Source organism: Schistocerca nitens, chromosome 1 (genome assembly GCF_023898315.1).
Source record: "Schistocerca nitens isolate TAMUIC-IGC-003100 chromosome 1, iqSchNite1.1, whole genome shotgun sequence".
Lineage (NCBI taxonomy): Eukaryota > Metazoa > Arthropoda > Insecta > Orthoptera > Acrididae > Schistocerca > Schistocerca nitens.
In genome coordinates this window covers 413,392,562-413,414,073 of record NC_064614.1, presented here as the reverse complement: position 1 = coordinate 413,414,073, position 21,512 = coordinate 413,392,562, and the positions used below count along the sequence as shown (strand labels likewise).

The 21,512-nt window shown below is 45.9% G+C and overlaps 1 protein-coding gene across 3 annotated transcripts in view; it reads left to right on the top strand.

Moving 5' to 3' along the window:
• Positions 1-21,512, top strand: part of LOC126249838 (matrix metalloproteinase-2-like) — a 935,541-nt gene that overhangs the window by 880,457 nt on the left and 33,572 nt on the right. For all 3 annotated transcript variants that reach the window (XM_049951509.1, XM_049951511.1, XM_049951510.1), the window contains one exon: positions 9,415-9,560. In XM_049951509.1, coding sequence (XP_049807466.1) covers positions 9,415-9,560 — 146 coding nt within the window. The remainder of the gene's footprint in view (positions 1-9,414; positions 9,561-21,512) is intronic.

Sequence of the window (21,512 nt, the reverse complement as noted above, 5' to 3'; positions counted from 1 at the left end):
CCTCAACTTCTTTCTCTCCTTACCAATATTTACGTGCTATCGTACCGGGTGATCAAAAAGTCAGTATAAATTTGAAAACTGAATAAATCACGGAATAATGTAAGTAGAGAGGTACAAATTGACACACATGCTTGGAATGACATGGGGTTTTATTAGAACCAAAAAAATACAAAAGTTCAAAAAATGTCTGACAGATGGCGCATCATCTGATCAGAATAGCAACAATTAGCATTACAAAGTATGACAAAGATGATGTTCTTTACAGAAAATGCTCAATATGTCCACCATCATTCATCAACAACAGTTGTAGCCGAGGAATAATGTTGTTAACAGCACTGTAAAGCATGTCCGGAGTTATGGTGAGGCATTGGCGTCGGATGTTGTCTTTCAGCATCCCTTGAGATGTCGGATCGGAGCGTGAAATGTCAGATCACTTAATCGGGCAGGTAGGTTAGAAAATTTAAAAAGGGAAATGGATAGGTTAAAGTTAGATATAGTGGGAATTAGTGAAGTTCGGTGGCAGGAGGAACAAGACTTCTGGTCAGGTGACTACAGGGTTATAAACACAAGATCAAATAGGGGTAATGCAGGAGTAGGTTTAATAATGAATAGGAAAATAGGAATGCGGGTAAGCTACTACAAACAGCATAGTGAACGCATTATTGTGGCCAAGATAGATACGAAGCCCACACCTACTACTGTAGTACAAGTTTATATGCCAACTAGCTCTGCAGATGACGAAGAAATTGAAGAAATGTATGATGAAATAAAAGAAATTATTCAGATAGTGAAGGGTGACGAAAATTTAATGGTCATGGGTGACTGGAGTTCGGTAGTAGGAAAAGGGAGAGAAGGAAACGTAGTAGGTGAATATGGATTGGGGCTAAGAAATTAAAGAGGAAGCCGCCTGGTAGAACTTTGCACAGAGCACAACTTAATCATAGCCAACACTTGGTTTAAGAATCATGAAAGAAGGTTGTATACATGGAAGAACCCTGGAGATACTAAAAGATATCAGATAGATTAAATAATGGTAAGACAGAGATTTAGGAACCAGGTTTTAAAGTGTAAGACATTTCCAGGGGCAGATGTGGACTCTGACCACAATCTATTGGTTATGACCTGTAGATTAAAACTCAAGAAACTGCAAAAAGCCGGCCGAAGTGGCCGTGCGGTTAGAGGCGCTGCAGTCTGGAACCGCAAGGCCGCTACGGTCGCAGGTTCGAATCCTGCCTCGGGCATGGATGTTTGTGATGTCCTTAGGTTAGTTAGGTTTAACTAGTTCTAAGTTCTAGGGGACTAATGACCTCAGCAGTTGAGTCCCATAGTGCTCAGAGCCATTTGAACCAAACTGCAAAAAGGTGGGAATTTAAGGAGATGGGACCTGGATAAACTGAAAGAACCAGAGGTTGTAGAGAGTTTCAGGGAGAGCATAAGGGAACAATTGACAGGAATGGGGGAAAGAAATACAGTAGAAGAATGGGTAGCTTTGAGGGATGAAGTGAAGGCAGCAGAGGATCAAGTAGGTAAAAATACGAGGGCTAGTAGAAATCCTTGGGTAACAGAAGAAATATTGAATTTAATTGATGAAAGGAGAAAATATAAAAATGCAGTAAATGAAGCAGGCAAAAAGGAATACAAACGTCTCAAAAATGAGATCGACAGGAAGTGCAAAATGGCTAAGCAGGGATGGCTAGAGGACAAATGTAAAGATGTAGAGGCTTATCTCACTAGGGGTAAGATAGATACTGCCTACAGGAAAATTAAAGAGACCTTTGGAGAGAAGAGAACCACTTGTATGAACATCAAGAGCTCAGATGGAAACCCAGTTCTAAGCAATGAAGGGAAAGCAGAAAGGTGGAAGGAGTATATAGAGGGTCTATACAAGGGCGATGTACTTGAGGACAATATTATGGAAATGGAAGAGGATGTAGATGAAGATGAAATGGGAGATACGATACTGCGTGAAGAGTTTGACATAGCACTGAAAGACCTGAGTCGAAACCAGACCCCCGGAGTAGACAACATTCCATTGGAACTACTGACGGTCTTGGGAGAGCCAGTCCTGACAAAACTCTACCATCTGGTGAGCAAGATGTATGAAACAGGCGAAATACCCTCAGACTTCAAGAAGAATATAATAATCCCAATCCCAAAGAAAGCATGTGTTGACAGATGTGAAAATTACCGAACAATCAGTTTAATAAGCCAGAGCTGCAAAATACTAACACCAATTCCTTACAGACGAATGGAAAAACTGGTAGAAGCCGACCTCGGGGAAGATCAGTTTGGATTCCGTAGAAATACTGGAACACGTGAGGCAATACTGACCTTACGACTTATCTTAGTAGAAAGATTAAGGAAAGGCAAACCTACGTTTCTAGCATTTGTAGACTTAGAGAAGGCTTTTGACAATGTTGACTAGAATACTCACTTTCCAATTCTAAACGTGGCAGGGGTAAAATACAGGGAGCGAAAGGCTATTTACAATTTGTACAGAAACCAGATGGCAGTTATAAGAGTCGAGGGACATGAAAGAGAAGCAGTTGTTGGGAAGGGAGTAAGACAGGGTTGTAGCCTCTCCCCGATGTTATTCAATCCGTATACTGAGCAAGCAGTAAAGGAAACAAAAGAAAAATTCGGAGTAGGTATTAAAATCCATGGACAAGAAATAGAAACTTTGAGGTTCGCCGATGACATTGTAATTCTGTCAGACAGCAAAGGACTTGGAAGAGCAGTTGAATGGAATGGATAGCGTCTTGAAAGGAGGATATAAGATGAACATCAACAAAAGCAAAACGAGGATAATGGAATGTAGTCGAATTAAGTCGGGTGATGCTGAGGGAATTAGATTAGGAAATGAGACACTTAAAGTAGTAAAGGAGTTTTGCTATTTAGGGAGTAAAATAACTGATGATGGTCGATGTAGAGAGGATATAAAATGTAGATTGGCAATGGCAAGGAAAACGTTTCTGAAGAAGAGAAATTTGTTAACATCGAGTATAGATTTAAGTGTCAGGAAGTCGTTTCTGAAAGTATTCGTATGGAGTGTAGCCATGTATGGAAGTGAAACATGGACGATAAATAGTTTGGACAAGAAGAGAATAGAAGCTTTCGAAATGTGGTGCTACAGAAAAATGCTGAAGCTTAGGTGGGTATATCACATAACTAATGGGGAAGTATTGAATAGGATTGGGGAGAAGAGAAGTTTGTGGCACAACTTGACCAGAAGAAGGGATCGGTTGGTAGGACATGTTCTGTGGCATCAAGGGATCACAAATTTAGTATTGGAGGGCAGCATGGAGGGTAAAAATCGTAGAGGGAGACCAAGAGATGAATACACTAAGCAGATTCAGAAGGATGTAGGTTGCAGTGGGTACTGGGAGATGAAGAAGCTTGCACAGGATAGAGTAGCATGTAGAGCTGCATCAAACCAGTCTCAGGACTGAAGACCACAACAACAACAACAACAACAACAACAGAGATGTCGGTCGATCACGATACACTTGCGACTTCAGGTACCTCCAAAGCCAATAATTGCACGGACTGAGGTCTGGGGACGTGGGAGGCCAAGCATGACGAAAGTGGCGGCTGAGCACACGATCATCACCAAACGACCGCGCAAGAGATCTTTCACGCGTCTAGCAATATGGGGTGGTTCTAATAAAACCTCATGTCATTCCAAGTATGTGTGTCAATTTTTACCTATCTATATTATTCTGTGGTTTATTAAGTTTTCAAATTTATACTGACTTTTTGATCACCCTGTATATCCTGCACATCATTGACGTAACTAGGGTAATTGGCCCCTAGGGCAAAGTTAGACTTTTCGCGCCTACCCCTGCCCCGTGCTACCCGCTGACATTACTCCTTAATCCTGACTGCATCCCTCCTCCCATCCGGCGCTGTTAATTACTCTTATTTGTGGCAAAGCAGCAAAATCGCAAAATAGGCGAGAGTTGCCGTTAGAGGTATGTACAGTCCACTTTGACCGAGAAATTTTTAGAAATCTATGAAAGCCAGTTGGTTGTAGTGGTCCTTACAACAACATAAAAGACTAGATGACTTAACTAGTTTCGTGTATCGTGACCTGAAGATGGTGTAATTGAGGCACCGAAATTGGTAGATAAATAAAATTATTAGATAAAATTACGGCTCTTCGTCTCTATATTCAAGTCTTCGACGAGGCGCAGTCCCCATTCTATTTACACAAAGTGGATTTACATAATCTTGACATGATGTTCAACCACAGCTATGATGATACATTTCAAATTACGAAAATCGCAACAGCTGCGTCCGAGTGACTTATTAATCACAACTAGTTACATGATATATATCTTCAGGTGACAAACTGTTGATCAAAAGAAGATAGAACAATCTAACTAGAACTATGCGAAAATGGGAACTATCGAATTGACTTAATTCTGATTGGCGTGTGAGATAAACAGACCTTTCAACACAAAATGTCCTTAAAAACTCAGTAAGGGTAAGTAATAGGTCTTCCGGCACAAAACTGGCGTCCCATAGTACGCAGCCGTCGTGACTGAAATAACCGTTGGAACTATAGAAAGACACAACCCTAGAAACAGGAAATGCAGAATAAGAACAGGCATTATAAAACGTGGGAAAGATCCTCCAAGCTCTACAGGCTTACCAGACGTGTATGTTACATCTTTTCAGGCAAAGCGGGCAGCAACACTAGAGCAATATAGTTCCTGTTTTTGGATAGTTTTAATCGCATTTTTTGTGTCTTCTTTAGGTCAACAGCTTCGTACCTGAAGATGTGGCTATAATGTCATTAAACTTCTATCATTTGAAAAAGTAATTAAAGAGTAAAACACTTTGACTACCTGTTTCTAAACTATCACTTCCAAAGCCGAACTCCAAACCAATCAAACCGTGTAAACTTGTAAGTTTGTTACGAAAATGTAATGATTTCTTCATAATTTCGTTAGCATGTCTGATGTCACAGAAAGAACATTCACCCACCTAGTAGCTGAAAAGAAAAAAGCGTCTACTTACCCAGTAGATACAGGTCTTACAGAACTATTGCTCAATCGAGGCCAGTCCGAATCATTTATTGATTTCCTCTCACACATCTTTGCTCTCTTCTCATTTTTGTATCAGCCTTTCCTCTTTTTCGCCCCTCTCCTTCTTCACCCTCTTTTTTCGCCCTCGCTTATTTTCATTGTCACTCAAAATTCTGCACTCTCCGTGAGAACGGGGCCCAAAGCACGCACTCCGGTCGCCGTACCCCGATACGTCAATGCCGCACAATACGGATATACACACCCCGCAGCAGGTATTGCGAACGCAGTGTGCTCGACCTGTAAGCAGTAGTTGCGAGTAGCTGCGAGAGCAGTAGGTTGCGTCACTACTATTTGGCACGGCGCACAGATCGTCACGAAGTTATCCTCTTTCGTACAGTGAGCCCAGGTGACACTGTGTCGGTGATCAGTCCGTACGGATGAAGGCTTTAAACTGAACACGTATTTGATGATATGAAAGAAAACAATTCGGATAACTGCTTGTAAGATTCGCGCACCGAGGTTTCCTTACGAGCTTCCGGGAATCGAGAATGTAGACAGTTTTTTTTCTTGTTATCGATATCGATACTAGTAAGATATCAAAATATGTGACATAAACTGCCGCACTTTTGATTTCAGCGAATTAGAAGCTTAAATTGTTTACGACATGAAAGTACGGTAGACTTCAGTATCTAACATTAATTTCAGCCTGATACGTCTACCCGATCCTGAGAAAAAGGCTTCTTAAGAGGCGCACAGGTGGGCAGTCGGATAGTACGACGAAAAAAAAGAAAATTCGTGGATTGTGATGACAAATCAACAATTTACGGATTTTTCCTTTACTTCTGCAGTGGAACTTTGCTTCACGCCAACTTTCATGATTCTAGGTCAACGGGAAGTAAACTATGGGTTTGGTCAGTGAGTTCGCGAGTATCAAAATATGTGATATAAATGGCGGTATCTGTTAGTTTATTGACTCACAAGCTTTAATTTTTTACACCGCCAAGGGAACGTAGACCTCAGTATGTGACCCAAATTTCAACTTGATACGTCTAACCGTGCCGGAGAAAAATGGGTCTTAACCGTCAGACACAGATACACAGACAGACGGACGGATAGAATCAGAGTGATTCTATAAGACGTCGTTTTTTTCCGATTGAGGTATGGAGCCCTAAAAATGGCTGTACGTACCGATTTTCATCGTTTATTCACTTTCATTTTGATAATCGTCCAAAACAGTCCAAACAACACTGCACTGCATATCCATTTATCACTCATCGGCATTAATACAAATCAGCTCTTAGTTTGTAATCAGGAGAGAAATCTCACGTTTCATCTACTCCTGCGCCTTCGGAACTGTATAAAGTTCACCCTTGTTCTTAAAACCGAGCGATGTGGCGCGGTGGTTGGCACCCTAGACTCACATTCGGGAGGACAACGGTTCAGATCCGCGTCCGGCCACATGTTTTACATATTCCGTGATTTCCCTAAATCGCTGCAGGCGAATGCTCTGGGATGGTTCCTTTGAAAGGGCATCGCGGCTTTCCTTTCCCAACCTTCAAACCTTCCTAACTTGTGCTCCGGCTCTTATGACCTCGATGTCGACGGGCGTTAAATCCTAATTTCTTTCTTAGAAGTGGCTTTACATAAAGTCACGCCGCAGGCTGCTAATAATATGCGTTTTTAGATGTATCGGTGTTTTACGATAGGATTGGTTGGTTGGTTTGGGGAAGGAGACCAGACAGCGAGGTCATCGGTCTCATCGGATTAGGGAAGGATGGGGAAGGAAGTCGGCCGTGCCCTTTGAAAGGAACCATCCCGGCATTTGCCTGGAGCGATTTAGGGAAATCACGGAAAACCTAAATCAGGATGGCCGGACGCGGGATTGAACCGTCGTCCTCCCGAATGCGAGTCCAGTGTCTAACCACTGCGCCACCTCGCTCGGTTTTACGATAGGACTTCAAGAAGTAAGCTACGTACGTCCGCCAACGGTAAGACCATTACGCAGCAAGATTGGCGCATTGCCAGGACTAAGTAAATGTTATGGGCCCGCTGCAGACAGTTCTGCTGCGCTGCGATAAATATGTGCGTAGTGTGTGAAGAAAAGGGTGCAGCAACTGGAAACATACTCCAAAGTTGAAGTATGCGGGATGTAAATTGAAGGTGCAGAGGGCAGAAAGGAAAGGAAAGGGAAGGGAGGGGATCACTGCTGTCAGCTGCATCGGGACGTTACGTGAAACCGGTGGCGATGAGTGAAAATGTGGACCGGATCGGGATTCGAACCCGGGATGTCCTGCTTACTAGCCAGGTGCGTTAATCACTGAGTCGTTCGGGACAGCCCTATCGCAACTGCACGGACATCTCGGCACGCCTCACGGCCGATCCAGATTCCCACCGAGAGCTACCTATCCGCCATCCCTGTCCATTTCCTTCATGTTCGTTACTCTGAGACTCCCATTGGAGGTCGAACGTACTTGTGCACCACGCAGAATCCACAGCTGTGTTACTTTATATGTAAATTAAAGGTGGAGAGGGGTAGAAAAGAAGGGAAAGGAAGGGGCAATGGATCCACCTTATTCAGTTCTCATGCACAAATACACTACTGGCCATTAAAATTGCTACACCACGAAGATGACGTGTTACAGACGCGAAATTTAACCGAAAGGGAGAAGATGATCAGCTTTTCAGAGCTTTCACACAAGGTTGGCGCCGGTGGCGACACCTACAACGTGCTGACACGAGGAAAGTTCCCAACCGATTTCCCTTACACAAACAGCAGTTGACCGGCGTAGCCTGGTGAAACGTTGTTGTGATGCCTCGTGGAAGGAGGATAAATGCGTACCATCACGTTTCCGACTTTGATAAAGGTCGGATTGTAGCCTATCGCGATTACGGTTTTACCGAATCGCGACATTGCTGCTCGCGTTGGTCGAGATCCAATGACTGTAAGAGTAAGGAATCAGTGGGTTCAGGAGGTTTCATACGGAACGCCGTGCTGGATCCCAACGGCCTCGTATCACTAGCAGTCGAGATGACAGGCATCTTATCCGCATGGCTGTAACGGATCGTGCAGCCGCGTCTCGATCCCTGAGTTAACAGATGGGGACGTTTGCAAAACAACAACCATCTGCACGAACAGTTCGACGACGTTTGCAGCAGCATGGACTATCAGCTCGCAGACCATGGCTGCGGTTACCCTTGACGCTGCATCACAGACAGGAGCGCCTGCGACGGTGTACTCAACGACGAACCTGGGGGCACGAATGGCAAAACGGCATTTTTTCGGACGAATCCAGGTTCTGTTTACAGCATCATGATGGTCGCATCCGTGTTTGGCGACATCGCGGCGAACGCACATTGGAAGCGTGTATTCGTCATCGACATACTGGCGTATCACTCGGCCTGATGGTATGGGGTGCCATTGGTTACACGTCTCGGTCACCTGTTGTTCGCATTGACGGCACTTTGAACAGTGGACGTTACATTTCAGATGTGTTACGACCCGTGGCTCTGCCTTTCATTCGATCCCTGCGAAACCCTACATTTCAGCAGGATAATGCACGACCGCATGTTGCAGGTCATGTACGGGCCTTTTGGATACAGAAAATGTTCGACTGCTGCCCTGGCCAGCTCATTCTCCAGATCTCTCACCAACTGAAAACGTCTGGTCAATGGTGGCCGAGCAACTGACTCGTCACAATACGCCAGTCACTACTCTTGATGAAGTGTGGTATCGTCTTGAAGCTGCATGGACAGCTGTAGCTGTACACGCCATCCAAGCTCTGTTTGACTCAATGTCCAGGCGTATCAAGGCCGTTATTACGGCCAGAGGTGGTTGTTCTGGGTACTGATTTCTCAGGATCTATGCACCCAAATTGCTTGAAAATGTAATCACAAATCAGTTCTAGTATAACATATTTGTCCAATGAATACTCGTTTATCATTTGCATATCTTCTTGGTGTAGCAATTTTAATGGCCAGTAGTGTACGTTTGACCACCTGTGGGACCATCGATCGCAGACGACAACGTCCAGGGCGTCGAGGAACTGATTCGCAACACTCGCATGTTTTTCAACTATCAGGATGTTCACACAGGAGTTTTCAAATGGCTCCGAGAGCAAAGAGAGAATTTCTATCATCGAAGAATTGTAAGATTTGTAGAACGTTCAGAATGTTATTTGCAGAGACTCGGTGTCTACATTGAAAAATGGTGTCATGTATCTGTGTCACTCTGAAGTGCAGTGCAACAGTCAGTAAAAATTACTTTCTTGCCTGCCGTAATAACGTGCAACTTACTTTTTGAAGTCCTCCTGTATAAGCATGGCGATGAAGTGCCTACATCTGATGTATGTAGACAGTCCTTGACAAAGAATTGGGCGTTCCGCAGGTTGTACCACGGGGACGGTTTCCCTTTCGACGGGCGAGGGCAGATCCTCGCTCACGCCTTCTTCCCGGGGGAAGGGAGAGGAGGAGACGCTCATTTCGACGAGGATGAGATCTGGCTGCTCGGCGAAGAAGACGCTTCGGGACAAGGTGAGTGTTGTTTCCCAATTTGGCCGAATCAAGAGCTGGGATTCTTTTAATGATAAAATGTAGGGTTCGCAATGTTTCCAGTTGAAACGTGCTTCTTGAGGAATGACAGCCATTGTAGGATGCAGAAGCATAGACAGCTGCTTGTTCAAAAGTTCATTTAAGTACCCATTCAACTACCAGCCGATGTAGTTAGTGTTTTAATATTACAAATAAAATATAAATCACAAAATAATAAACTTACAGACACAGTTTAGTAATGCAAAAGCGAACAATGTAAAACAGTTGAAGTTGTTGCAAATTCTACAGAATCGGTTCATGCTTCCAGGCCAGAGGGAGCGCAACGTCATACTGACAAGTGGGCTCATACTACCAAGCTGTTTCTGCATTTGACTCAATTTTGCAACTACTGAAATAACGTCAGATTGCTGCACAATCCGTGAAGATTCATTTCGTTTGCACCTGCCATTATGAGAATGCTTCACTTTGTCAGGTAGTGTAGTAAACTACCGGGTGGTTTTAATTAAAGAACAGGTCATCACAGAGGTCCAGTGTGGCCTGTAATCATCGCACTGCAGTGAACCGTGGTACCTATGCTAGTGCGTTTATGGGGAATCGATCCACGCTTGTAATAAATTAGTTCCAACTTTCGCCACCAGGTGCGTATCTGGCGCTGTACAATATCCCGTCGAAGCCCCTGATGCTGATATTTAACAAACTGTGAAAGTGGCGGTTAATAATAAAACCAACATTATGCCTTTCTCACTTGTTTGACCTTTTCTGCACTCATTCCGTTCCTAATTCATTACACGTGGAAACGTTTGTACTGTCGTTCATGCATTCACAGTGCCATATTTGCACCTGGTGGTCAAAATTGGAACTATTTTTTCCAGCTTAAATCGGTTAAGCCTAGTTTACACGACGACACTAGGTTGCAGGTAAACTGCGCTACTGGCCACTGCGCATGCGCGCCGCGCGTTTGCGCAAATCGTTGGTGAAACTAAACACTTTTGGCGTGTTCCAACTTTGGCGACACTAGTTGCATGAGTTTTGAGGTTATGTGTGTAGGATTTCAGTGATGCTGATTACAAAAATGAGCAACATATTGCTGCCGCTGAGACCGTGATGTGCGATCATAACATAGATCTTTTGACAATATCTGAGCTGCAGGGAAAAATTTTTGAGTTAGGAGCACATATACAACTGAATTAAGAAAAATACAAGCAAGCGTAATTCTCACTGTGGTAATGCTCTTGTCTACAAGACTAAAATCCTATCGTTCGAGTTGGCCAACTCTTTGTTAAGAAATATTGTTGACAGGAGGGAAAGCTGTGCAAATTCAAGAAGCTGCATTCTTTATTCAATATTCATCTGTTTAAAACGTCGCTGCAGTGCTCCCCGTTAACATATGTTACAATTTTGAAATATTGCCACTGTAAATATCTCTCTTCAAGAGTAGTTTGCAAACCATTCTCTTCTTAATGCGGCCCGCTTCGAGTAATTATTGTTGGCTAAAAATGGCTCTGAGCACTATGGGACTCAACATCTTAGGTCATAAGTCCCCTAGAACTTAGAACTACTTAAACCTAACTAACCTAAGGACATCACACACACCCATGCCCGAGGCAGGATTCGAACCTGCGACCGTAGCAGTCCGGCGGTTCCGGACTGCAGCGCCAGAACCGCACGGCCACCGCGGCCGGCAATTATTGTTGCCAATGTTAAAAATTATTACTATTAATGTTAATAATTGTTGGTGTTAATGAAAAAGCGTCATCTCCAACTAAAACCTTATCTTATAGCATGCCGAGTGTTGTCGATTATAATGCACGCAATATCATATGTAATTTCAGTTCTGGGGACAGTGCTTCATACATTGCAGTACCTTTACTCCTTATTACATAATTAACTCTATTTAGAAGAAACGTGAACAGTTCTGGTGACATTCTAAGATAATTAAAAGAACTTCTTGGATCGTCCGTTATAAATTATTTCAGCAAGGATGCTGAACAACCGAGCTGACATCTTTTCTTCATCCAGTCACGTATCGTAACACGTTTCTTATTTTTTTCTTATGCAGCGATTCCACGCAACAAGCTTTAACTCCATCACAAGTCGTGCGACCTGCAGCTGCCAAAACTTTCATTTCAGACACGACTCAGGGACCCACAAAACGACGAAACTGAAGTGTATACTGGTGTCGCCGTGTCTACACTCATACAGGGTGTTACAAAAAGGTACGGCCAAACTTTCAGGAAACGTTCCTTACACATAAAGAAAGAAAATATGTTATGTGGACATGGGTCCGGAAACGCTAAATTTCCATGTTAGAGCTCATTTTAGTTTCGTCAGTATTGTACTTCGTCGATTCACCGCCAGTTGGCCCAATTGAAGGAAGGTAATGTTGACTTCGGTGCTTGTGTTGACATGCGACTCATTGCTCTACAGTACTAGCATCAAGCACATCAGTACGTAGCATCAACAGGTTAGTGTTCATCCCGAACGTGGTTTTGCAGTCAGTGCAATGTTTACAAATGCGGAGTTGGCAGATGCCCATTTGATGTATGGATTAGCACGGGGCAATAGCCGTGGCGCGGTACGTTTGTATCGAGACAGATTTCCAGAACGAAGGTGTCCCGACAGGAAGACGTTCGAAGCAATTGATCAGCGTCTTAGGGAGCACGGAACATTCCAGCCTATGACTCGCGACTGGGGAAGACCTAGAACGACGAGGACACCTGCAATGGACGAGGCAATTCTTCGTGCAGTTGACGATAACCATAATGTCAGCGTCAGAGAAGTTGCTGCTGTACAAGGTAACGTTGACCACGTCACTGTATGGAGAGTGCTACGGGAGCACCAGTTGTTTCCATACCATGTACAGCGTGTGCAGGCACTGTCAGCAGCTGATTGGCCTCCACGGGTACACTTCTGCGAATGGTTCATCCGACAATGTGTCAATCCTCATTTCAGTGAAAATGTTCTCTTTACGGATGAGGCTTAACGTGATCAAACTGTAAATTTTCACAATCAACATGTGTGGGCTGACGAGAATCCGCACGCAATTGTGCAATCACGTCATCAACACAGATTTTCTGTGAACGTTTGGGCAGGCATTGTTGGTGATGTCTTGATTGGGCCCCATGTTCTTCCACCTACGCTCAATGGAGCACGTTATCATGATTTCATACGGGATACTCTACCTGTGCTGCTAGAACATGTGCTTTTACAAGTACGACACAACATGTGGTTCATGCACGATGGAGCTCCTGCACATTTGAGTCGAAGTGTTCGTACGCTTCTCAACAACAGATTCGGTGACCGATGGATTGGTAGAGGCGGACCAATTCCATGGCCTCCACGCTCTCCTGACCTCAACCCTCTTGACTTTCATTTATGGGCGCATTTGAAAGCTCTTGTCTACGCAACCCCGGTACCAAATGTGGAGACTCTTCGTGCTCGTATTGTGGACGGCTGTGATACAATACGCCATTCTCCAGGGCTGCATCAGCGCATCAGGGATTCCATGTGACGGAGGGTGGATGCAAGTATCCTCACTAACGGAGGACATTTTGAACATTTCCTGTAACAAAGTGTTTGAAGTCACACTGGTAAGTTATGTTTTTGTGTGTTTCCATTCCATGATTAATGTGATTTGAAGAGAAGTAATAAAATGAGCTCTAACATGTCCACATAACATATTTTCTTTCTTTGTGTGTGAGGAATGTTTCCTGAAAGTTTGGCCGTACCTTTTTGTAACACCCTGTATATGAAACCACCTGCGTCCGCAACTCGTTCCACACAACGAGTGGCGCAACCCAATGTCGTCGTGTAAACTAGGCTTTAGAATATCTACTAAGTTTCGCTGCCATACAATAATTAGAGCCCACACTGGGCATATGTGAGAAGCTGCACTTTAAGTCTAACCACTTGGGGTACCTACACGGAGCAGTATACAGGTGGCTCAGTGACATCTTAGATTCCACCATTTTCGGAATATTTTCGGTATGTTTTCTCAGAATATAGTTTTTTATTTTTTATTTTATTTATTTATTTTTTTGTTGAGCGCCTGCCAGTGCACAGTAGTTTTGGACATTTCTGGCCGGTTGGGGTGGCCGAGCGGTTCTAGGCGCTACAGTCTGGAACCGCGCGACCGCTACGGTCGCAGGTTCGAATGCTGCCTCGGGCATGGATGTGTGTGATGTCCGTAGGTTAGTTAGGTTTAAGTAGTTCTAAGTTCTAGGGGACTGATGACCTCAGAAGTTAAGTCCCATAGTGCTCAGAGCCATTTGAACCATTTGGACATTTCTGTTCTCTCTGGTGAATCAAACACGCCTGTGGCCGTTCGCGCCGTCTTCCTCGTACGAGCTGATACGTAAGTAATGCACGTATCGCGCCAGCAGGCGCAGGCGGCCAGCCGTCGTATTATTAACTGGAGGGAAGGCCGGAGGCCTGCGATACGGCGTCTGGCGGGCTTCCTGGGCTGTGCGGGCGGCGATAGCTGCGGAAAGTCGGCCGGCCCGCGATAGGCGCTTCCGCCGCCGCGATTGTCGCTCCGCAGCGGGTCGTCGCAACACGAGACGCGCCCCAGCACCGCGCCGAAGCTGCTCGGCGCGGATCAGGTGCCGCCTCCAAAATCATCCTGGCAGCGAATAAACAAAAAAAAGTGATGACAGCACAGTTCCTACTTCGGATCGCCATGCAGATGCACAGCAAAAACAGCCGTATACGCTGACGTGACAAAACTCTCGAGATACCTCTCAATATCGTGTCGCACCGCCTCTTGACCGGCATAGTGCAACAGCTGGACGTGGCATGGACTTAACAAGACGTTGGAAGACACCTGCAGGAATACTGAACCTTGCTGCCTTTATACCCGTCCACAATTGGGAACGTGTTGTCTGTGCAGGATGTTGTGCACGAACTGACCTCTCGATTATGTCCCATAAATGTTCCGTGGGATTCATGTCGGGCGATCTATGGGGCCAAATCATTCGCCTGAATAGTGCAGAATGTTTTCAAGCCCTTAGAGAAGGTTGTGGCTCGGCGACATGGCGCGTTGTCATTCACAAAAATTCCATCGTTGTTCGTATGAGTCCACAAATGGCTGCAAATGGTCTCCAACTAGCAGAACATTAGCATTTCCAGTCAATGATCGGTTCAATTGAACCAGAGCGCCCAGTCAATTCCACGTTAACACAGTTGAGACCATGATGGATCCACTTCCAGCTTGCATAGAGCCTTATTGACGACTTGCGCCTATGGCTTCACGCGGTCTGTGCCACACGCGAACCCTACCGTCAGCTGTCACCAACTGAAACCGTGCCTCATCTGACCAGGCCGCACTGATCCAGTCGTCTACGATCCAAACGATATGGTCACCAGCCCAGGAGAGGCGCTGCAGGCGATGTCGTGTTGTTAGCAGAGGCACTCGCGTCTGTCGTCTGCTGCCACAGCCGACTAATGTCAAATTTCGCCGCACTGTCGTAACGGATACGTTCGTCGCATGTCCCACACTGAATTCTACGGTTATTTCACTAAGTGTTGCTCGTCTGGTAGCACTGATAACTCTGCGCAAACACCGCTGCTCTCGGTCGTTAAGTGAAGGCCGTCGGCCACTGCGTTCTCCTTGGTGATAACTAACGCCTGAAATGTGATATTCTCGGCGCACTCTTGACACTGTGCACCTCGGAATATGGAATTACATATCGGTTTCCGAAGTGTAACTGTCTTTCCGCATTCAAAGTCTGTCAATTCCTGTCGTGTGGCCATAATCGCGTCGGTAATTTTTTCACGTGAATCACCCGAGTGTCCGCCCCCGGTAGCTGAGTAAAGCCGGCACGGCAGCTCAGCGTTTTCCGCCAGAGAGCTGGCTGGCCTCTATAATAAAAAAACTGAGTGAAAGGATCAACAACGAACTTCAACGGATGTCACATGATGTCCGCTACAACCAAATACAACGAATAAAATGTAAAAAAAAGTGGTCAGCGCGACCGAACGTCAATCCTAAGGGCCTGGGTTCGATTCCCGGTTGGGTCGGAGATTTTCTCCGCTCAGGGACTGGGTGTTGTGTTGTCCTAATCATCATCATCATTTCACCACATCGACGCGCAAGTCGCCGAAGTGGCGTCAAATCGAAAGACTTGCACCAGGCGAACGGTCTACGCGACGGAAGGCCCTAGTCACAAAAGAATCCTAAGAAATTTTGGTCTTATGTCAAAGCGGTAGGTGGATCAAAACAAAATGTCCAGACACTCTGTGACCAAAATTGTACTGAAACAGAGGATGACAGGATAAAGGCCGAAATACTAAATGTCTTTTTCCAAAGCTGTTTCACAGAGGAAGACTGCACTGTAGTTCCTTCTCTAGATTGTCGCACAGACGACAAAATGGTAGATATCGAAATAGATGACGGGGGGATAGAAAAACAATTAAAATTGCTCAAACGAGGAAAGGCCGCTGGACCTGATGGGATACCAGTTCGATTTTACACAGAGTACGCGAAGGAGCTGGCCCCCCTTCTTGCAGCGGTGTACCGTAGGACTCTAGAAGAGCTTAGCGTTCCAAAGGACTGGAAAAGGGCACAGGTCATCCCCGTTTTCAAGAAGGGACGCTGAACAGATGTGCAGAAGTATAGACCTATATCTCTAACATCGAGCAGTTGGAGAATTTTGGAACACGTACACTCCTGGAAATTGAAATAAGAACACCGTGAATTCATTGTCCCAGGAAGGGGAAACTTTATTGACACATTCCTGGGGTCAGATACATCACATGATCACACTGACAGAACCACAGGCACATAGACACAGGCAACAGAGCATGCACAATGTCGGCACTAGTACAGTGTATATCCACCTTTCGCAGCAATGCAGGCTGCTATTCTCCCATGGAGACGATCGTAGAGATGCTGGATGTAGTCCTGTGGAACGGCTTGCCATGCCATTTCCACCTGGCGCCTCAGTTGGACCAGCGTTCGTGCTGGACGTGCAGACCGCGTGAGACGACGCTTCATCCAGTCCCAAACATGCTCAATGGGGGACAGATCCGGAGATCTTGCTGGCCAGGGTAGTTGACTTACACCTTCTAGAGCACGTTGGGTGGCACGGGATACATGCGGACGTGCCTGTCCTGTTGGAACAGCAAGTTCCCTTGCCGGTCTAGGAATGGTAGAACGATGGGTTCGATGACGGTTTGGATGTACCGTGCACTATTCAGTGTCCCCTCGACGATCACCAGTGGTGTACGGCCAGTGTAGGAGATCGCTACCCACACCATGATGCCAGGTGTTGGCCCTGTGTGCCTCGGCCGTATGCAGTCCTGATCGTGGCGCTCACCTGCACGGCGCCAAACACGCATACGACCATCATTGGCACCAAGGCAGAAGCGACTCTCATCGCTGAAGACGACACGTCTCCATTCGTCCCTCCATTCACGCCTGTCGCGACACCACTGGAGGCGGGCTGCACGATGTTGGGGCGTGAGCGGAAGACGGCCTAACGGTGTGCGGGACCGTAGCCCAGCTTCATGGAGACGGTTGCGAATGGTCCTCGCCGATACCCCAGGAGCAACAGTGTCCCTAATTTGCTGGGAAGTGGCGGTGCGGTCCCCTACGGCACTGCGTAGGATCCTACGGTCTTGGCGTGCATCCGTGCGTCGCTGCGGTCCGGTCCCAGGTCGACGGGCACGTGCACCTTCCGCCGACCACTGGCGACAACATCGATGTACTGTGGAGACCTCACGCCCCACGTGTTGAGCAATTCGGCGGTACGTCCACCCGGCCTCCCGCATGCCCACTATACGCCCTCGCTCAAAGTCCGTCAACTGCACATACGGTTCACGTCCACGCTGTCGCGGCATGCTACCAGTGTTAAAGACTGCGATGGAGCTCCGTATGCCACGGCAAACTGGCTGACACTGACGGCGGCGGTGCACAAATGCAGCGCAGCTAGCGCCATTCGACGGCCAACACCGCGGTTCCTGGTGTGTCCGCTGTGCCGTGCGTGTGATCATTGCTTGTACAGCCCTCTCGCAGTGTCCGGAGCAAGTATGGTGGGTCTGACACACCGGTGTCAATGTGTTCTTTTTTCCATTTCCAGGAGTGTAATATGTTCGAGTATAATGACTTTTCTGGAGAATAGAAATCTACTATGTAGGAATCAGCATGGGTTTCGAAAAAGACGATCATGTGAAACGCAGCTCGCGCTATTCGTCCACGAAACTCAGAGGACCATAGACACGGGTTCCCAGGTAGATGCCGTGTTTCTTGACTTCCGCAAGGCATTCGATACAGTTCCCCACAGTCGTTTAATGAACAAAGTAAGAGCATATGGACTATCAGACCAATTGTGTGATTGGATTGAAGAGTTCCTAGATAACAGAGCGCACCAAGTCATTCTCAATGGAGAGAAGTCTTCCGAAGTAAGAGTGATTTCAGGTGTGCCGCAGGGGAGTGTCGTAGGACCGTTGCTATTCACAATATACATAAATGACCTTGTGGATAACATCGGAAGTTCACTGAGGCTTTTTGTGGATGATTCCGTAGTATATCGAGAGGTTGTAACAATGGAAAATTGTACTGAAATGCAGGAGGATCTGCAACGAATTGACGCATGGTGCAGGGAATGGCAATTGAATCTCAATGTAGACAAGTGTAATGTGCTGTGAATACACAGAAAGAAAGATCCCTTATCATTTAGCTACAATATAGCAGGTCAGCAACTGGAAGCAGTTAATTTTATAAATTGTCTGGGAGTAGGCATTAGCAGTGATTTAAAATGGAATGATCATATAAAGTTGGTCGTCGGTAAAGCAGATGCCAGACAGATTCATTGGAAGAATCCTAAGGAAATGCAATCCGGAAACAAAGGAAGTAGGTTACAGTACGCTTGTTCGCCCACTGCTTGAATACTGCTCACCAGTGTGGGATCCGTACCAGATAGGGTTGGTGGAAGAGCTGGAGAAGATTCAACGGAGAGCAGCGCGCCTTGTTGCAGGATCATTCAGTAATCGCGAAAGCGTTATGGAGATGATAAACTCCAGTGGAAGACTCTGCAGGAGAGACTCTCAGTAGCTCGGTACGTGCTTTTGTTGAAGTTTCGAGAACATACCTTCGCCGAGGAGCCAAGCAGTATATTGCTCCCTCCTACGTATATCTCGCGAAGAGACCATGAGGATAAAATCAGAGAGATTAGAACCCACACAGAGGCATACCGACAATCTTTCTTTCCACGAACAATACGAGACTGGAATAGAAGGGAGAACCGATAGAGTTACTCAAGGTACCCTCCGCCACACACCGTCAGGTGGCTTGCGGAGTATGGATGTAGATGTAGATGTAGAATTACCTGAGTATACATTACAACTCCGCCAATACACTGCCCTTTTATACCTTGTGTACGCGACACTGTCGCCATCTGTATATGTGCATATCGCTAACCCATGACTCTTGTCGCCTTAGTGTTAACACAAGTAAATGATGCCGGAGTTAAGAAGCAGCTAAAGTCGCTCAGTAGAAATTAGACCAGGGCTTAACAACTCGCTGATTTTGAGCGTGATTACTCGCGCATGCCTAGGCCTTTGTTGGTGATCAGAGCAGTTACGACGTTGTGAGTTTGACGGAAATGCGCGCGCACAAGACAGAGGCGCCAAGTGTGAAGTAGAGGAGGGCCGGTTTTGACAGCGGTGCCATCTAATGGCAGCAGTGGCGAGTAGGGATGGCGGTTGTCGTTCAAGCAACTGGTATTCGATTATACTGACCTTTTTTTTTCACGCCAGTTTAACCTGACTATTAACCGCTCAAAATTACTAGAAGTTTCAAGGTATATGGAACCAAAATACTGCATTAAATACGCAAGTAAAAGAAAACTTAATCTGTTCGCCTTTAGCTGCTTTCCTCAAAAAGTGATGTGGTTGAATACTACAGAAAGGCACCAATATTCTTCTATAGATTCAAGTTTTTTTAAACTGCTCAAAAATCATGTTGTAATCAGGAGGGAGGGGGTCTTACCACTATTTGGGCATTACGAATAGTCCGTGCTAAAGGGAGAAAAGTGAGATCATCATCAGCATCATGATGGTCGCATCCGTGTTTGGCGACATCGCTGTGAACGCACATTGGAAGCGTGTATTCGTATGTACGCCAGTATGGCGTATCACCCGGCGTGATGGTATGGGGTGCCATTGGTTACACGTCTCGGTCATCTCTTGTTCGCATTGACTGCACTTTGAACAGTGGACATTATATTTCAGATGTTTTAGACCCGTGGCTCTACCCTTCATTCGATCCCTGCGAAACCCTACATTTCAGCAGGATAATGCACGACCGCATGTTGCAGGTCCTGTTCGGGTGCCCTGGCCAGCACATTCTCCAGATCTCACACCAATTGAAAACGTCTGGTCAATGGTGGCAGAGCAACTGACTCGTCACAATACGCCAGTCACTACTCTTGATGAACTGTGGTATCGTGTTGAAGCTGCATGGGCAGCTGTACCTGTACACGCCATCCAAGCTCTGTCTGACTCAATGCGCAGGCGTATCAAGGCCGTTATTACGGCCAGAGGTGGTTGTTCTGGGTATTGATTTGTCATGATCTATGCACCGAAATTGCGTGAAAATGTAATCACATGTCCGTTGTAGTATAATATATGTGTCCAGTGAATACCCATTTATCATCTGCATTTCTTCTTGGAGTAGCAATTTTAATGGCCGGTGGTGTATTTCGCAAGCATTTTCTGATGTGTCACACTGTACATCACTGGGTCGTCTGTGAACAGGTTGAGAGAATCACTTGCGTTATTTGCCAGGTTATTCATTTGTATGGTGAACAGTATCAGCGGTATTGCTGAGGTATGGTGCACTGTTCTTTCGCTTCTAATGATTATTCTCCAACTAGTACGACCTACTGGGTTCTCGATATATTTTATGAAGTGGTGCGCCACTGATCGCACTGAAGAAAAAATCGAATTTCAGAGCCTACAAGAGATGTCGATACAATAATCATTACTAGCGGTTTCGATCATCAAGCCATCTTCGGGCATCATAGAATTATTAACAACAACCTGAAGCGCATCGTTTCTACTGCAGCGTGAGATAAAATAAGCGCCATCCTGTGTTTCTGCCGTCTGTTGTAGAATATACCGACAGTTAATAAATCTGTGCTATTTATTAACTGCGTGAGTGCATTTGATTACTGACTGTATAATGGATTTTACTATTGACAGCAGTGACGCAGAGTGTTAAGGACACTGCCATAAAGCACTCCGTCTTCAGGCCACGAGTGGCCTACCTGGACCATCCGACCGCCGTGTCATCCTCGGTGGATGATGCGGATAGGAGGGGCATGGGGTCACCACACCGCTCTCCCGGTCGTAAGATGGTATTCTTGACCGAAGCCGCTACTATATGGTCGAGTAGCTCCTCAGTTGGTATCACGAGGCTGAGTGCACCCCGAAAAATGGCAACAGCGCATGGCGGCCTGGATGGTCACCCATCCAAGTGCCGACCACGCCCGACAGCGCTTAACTTCGGTGATCTCACGGGAACCGGTGTATCCACGGCGGCAAGTCCGGTGCCTCAAGGACACTACCATAAAGGTTTTTAGAAATTATTGTTACTTTGGATGTTCTGATGATCGTAATAGGTACTTGCTGAAGAATTATTTCATCGGCGGGCCTTCTTGGTTCTGAAGTATTACTTTCTTCGAGAACTGAATAACATTTGCAAACTTCTCAATCCAGTTGCATGCCGGTTGCGATAATTTCGTAAACAAGTATTTTTCATTCTAGGCGACACTGCGGAGGGCTTTGTGGGAGTCAAGAAACACGGCGTTAATGCAGAATGCGTTATGTGTAGGCTCCTTGAGTTCGTGAGGAAGAGAGCGGTGTGGTTTTGACACGATTGGCGGTAGCAAAAAACGTGTTTATTTATACACAGTGATTTTCAGCTGCAAGAAA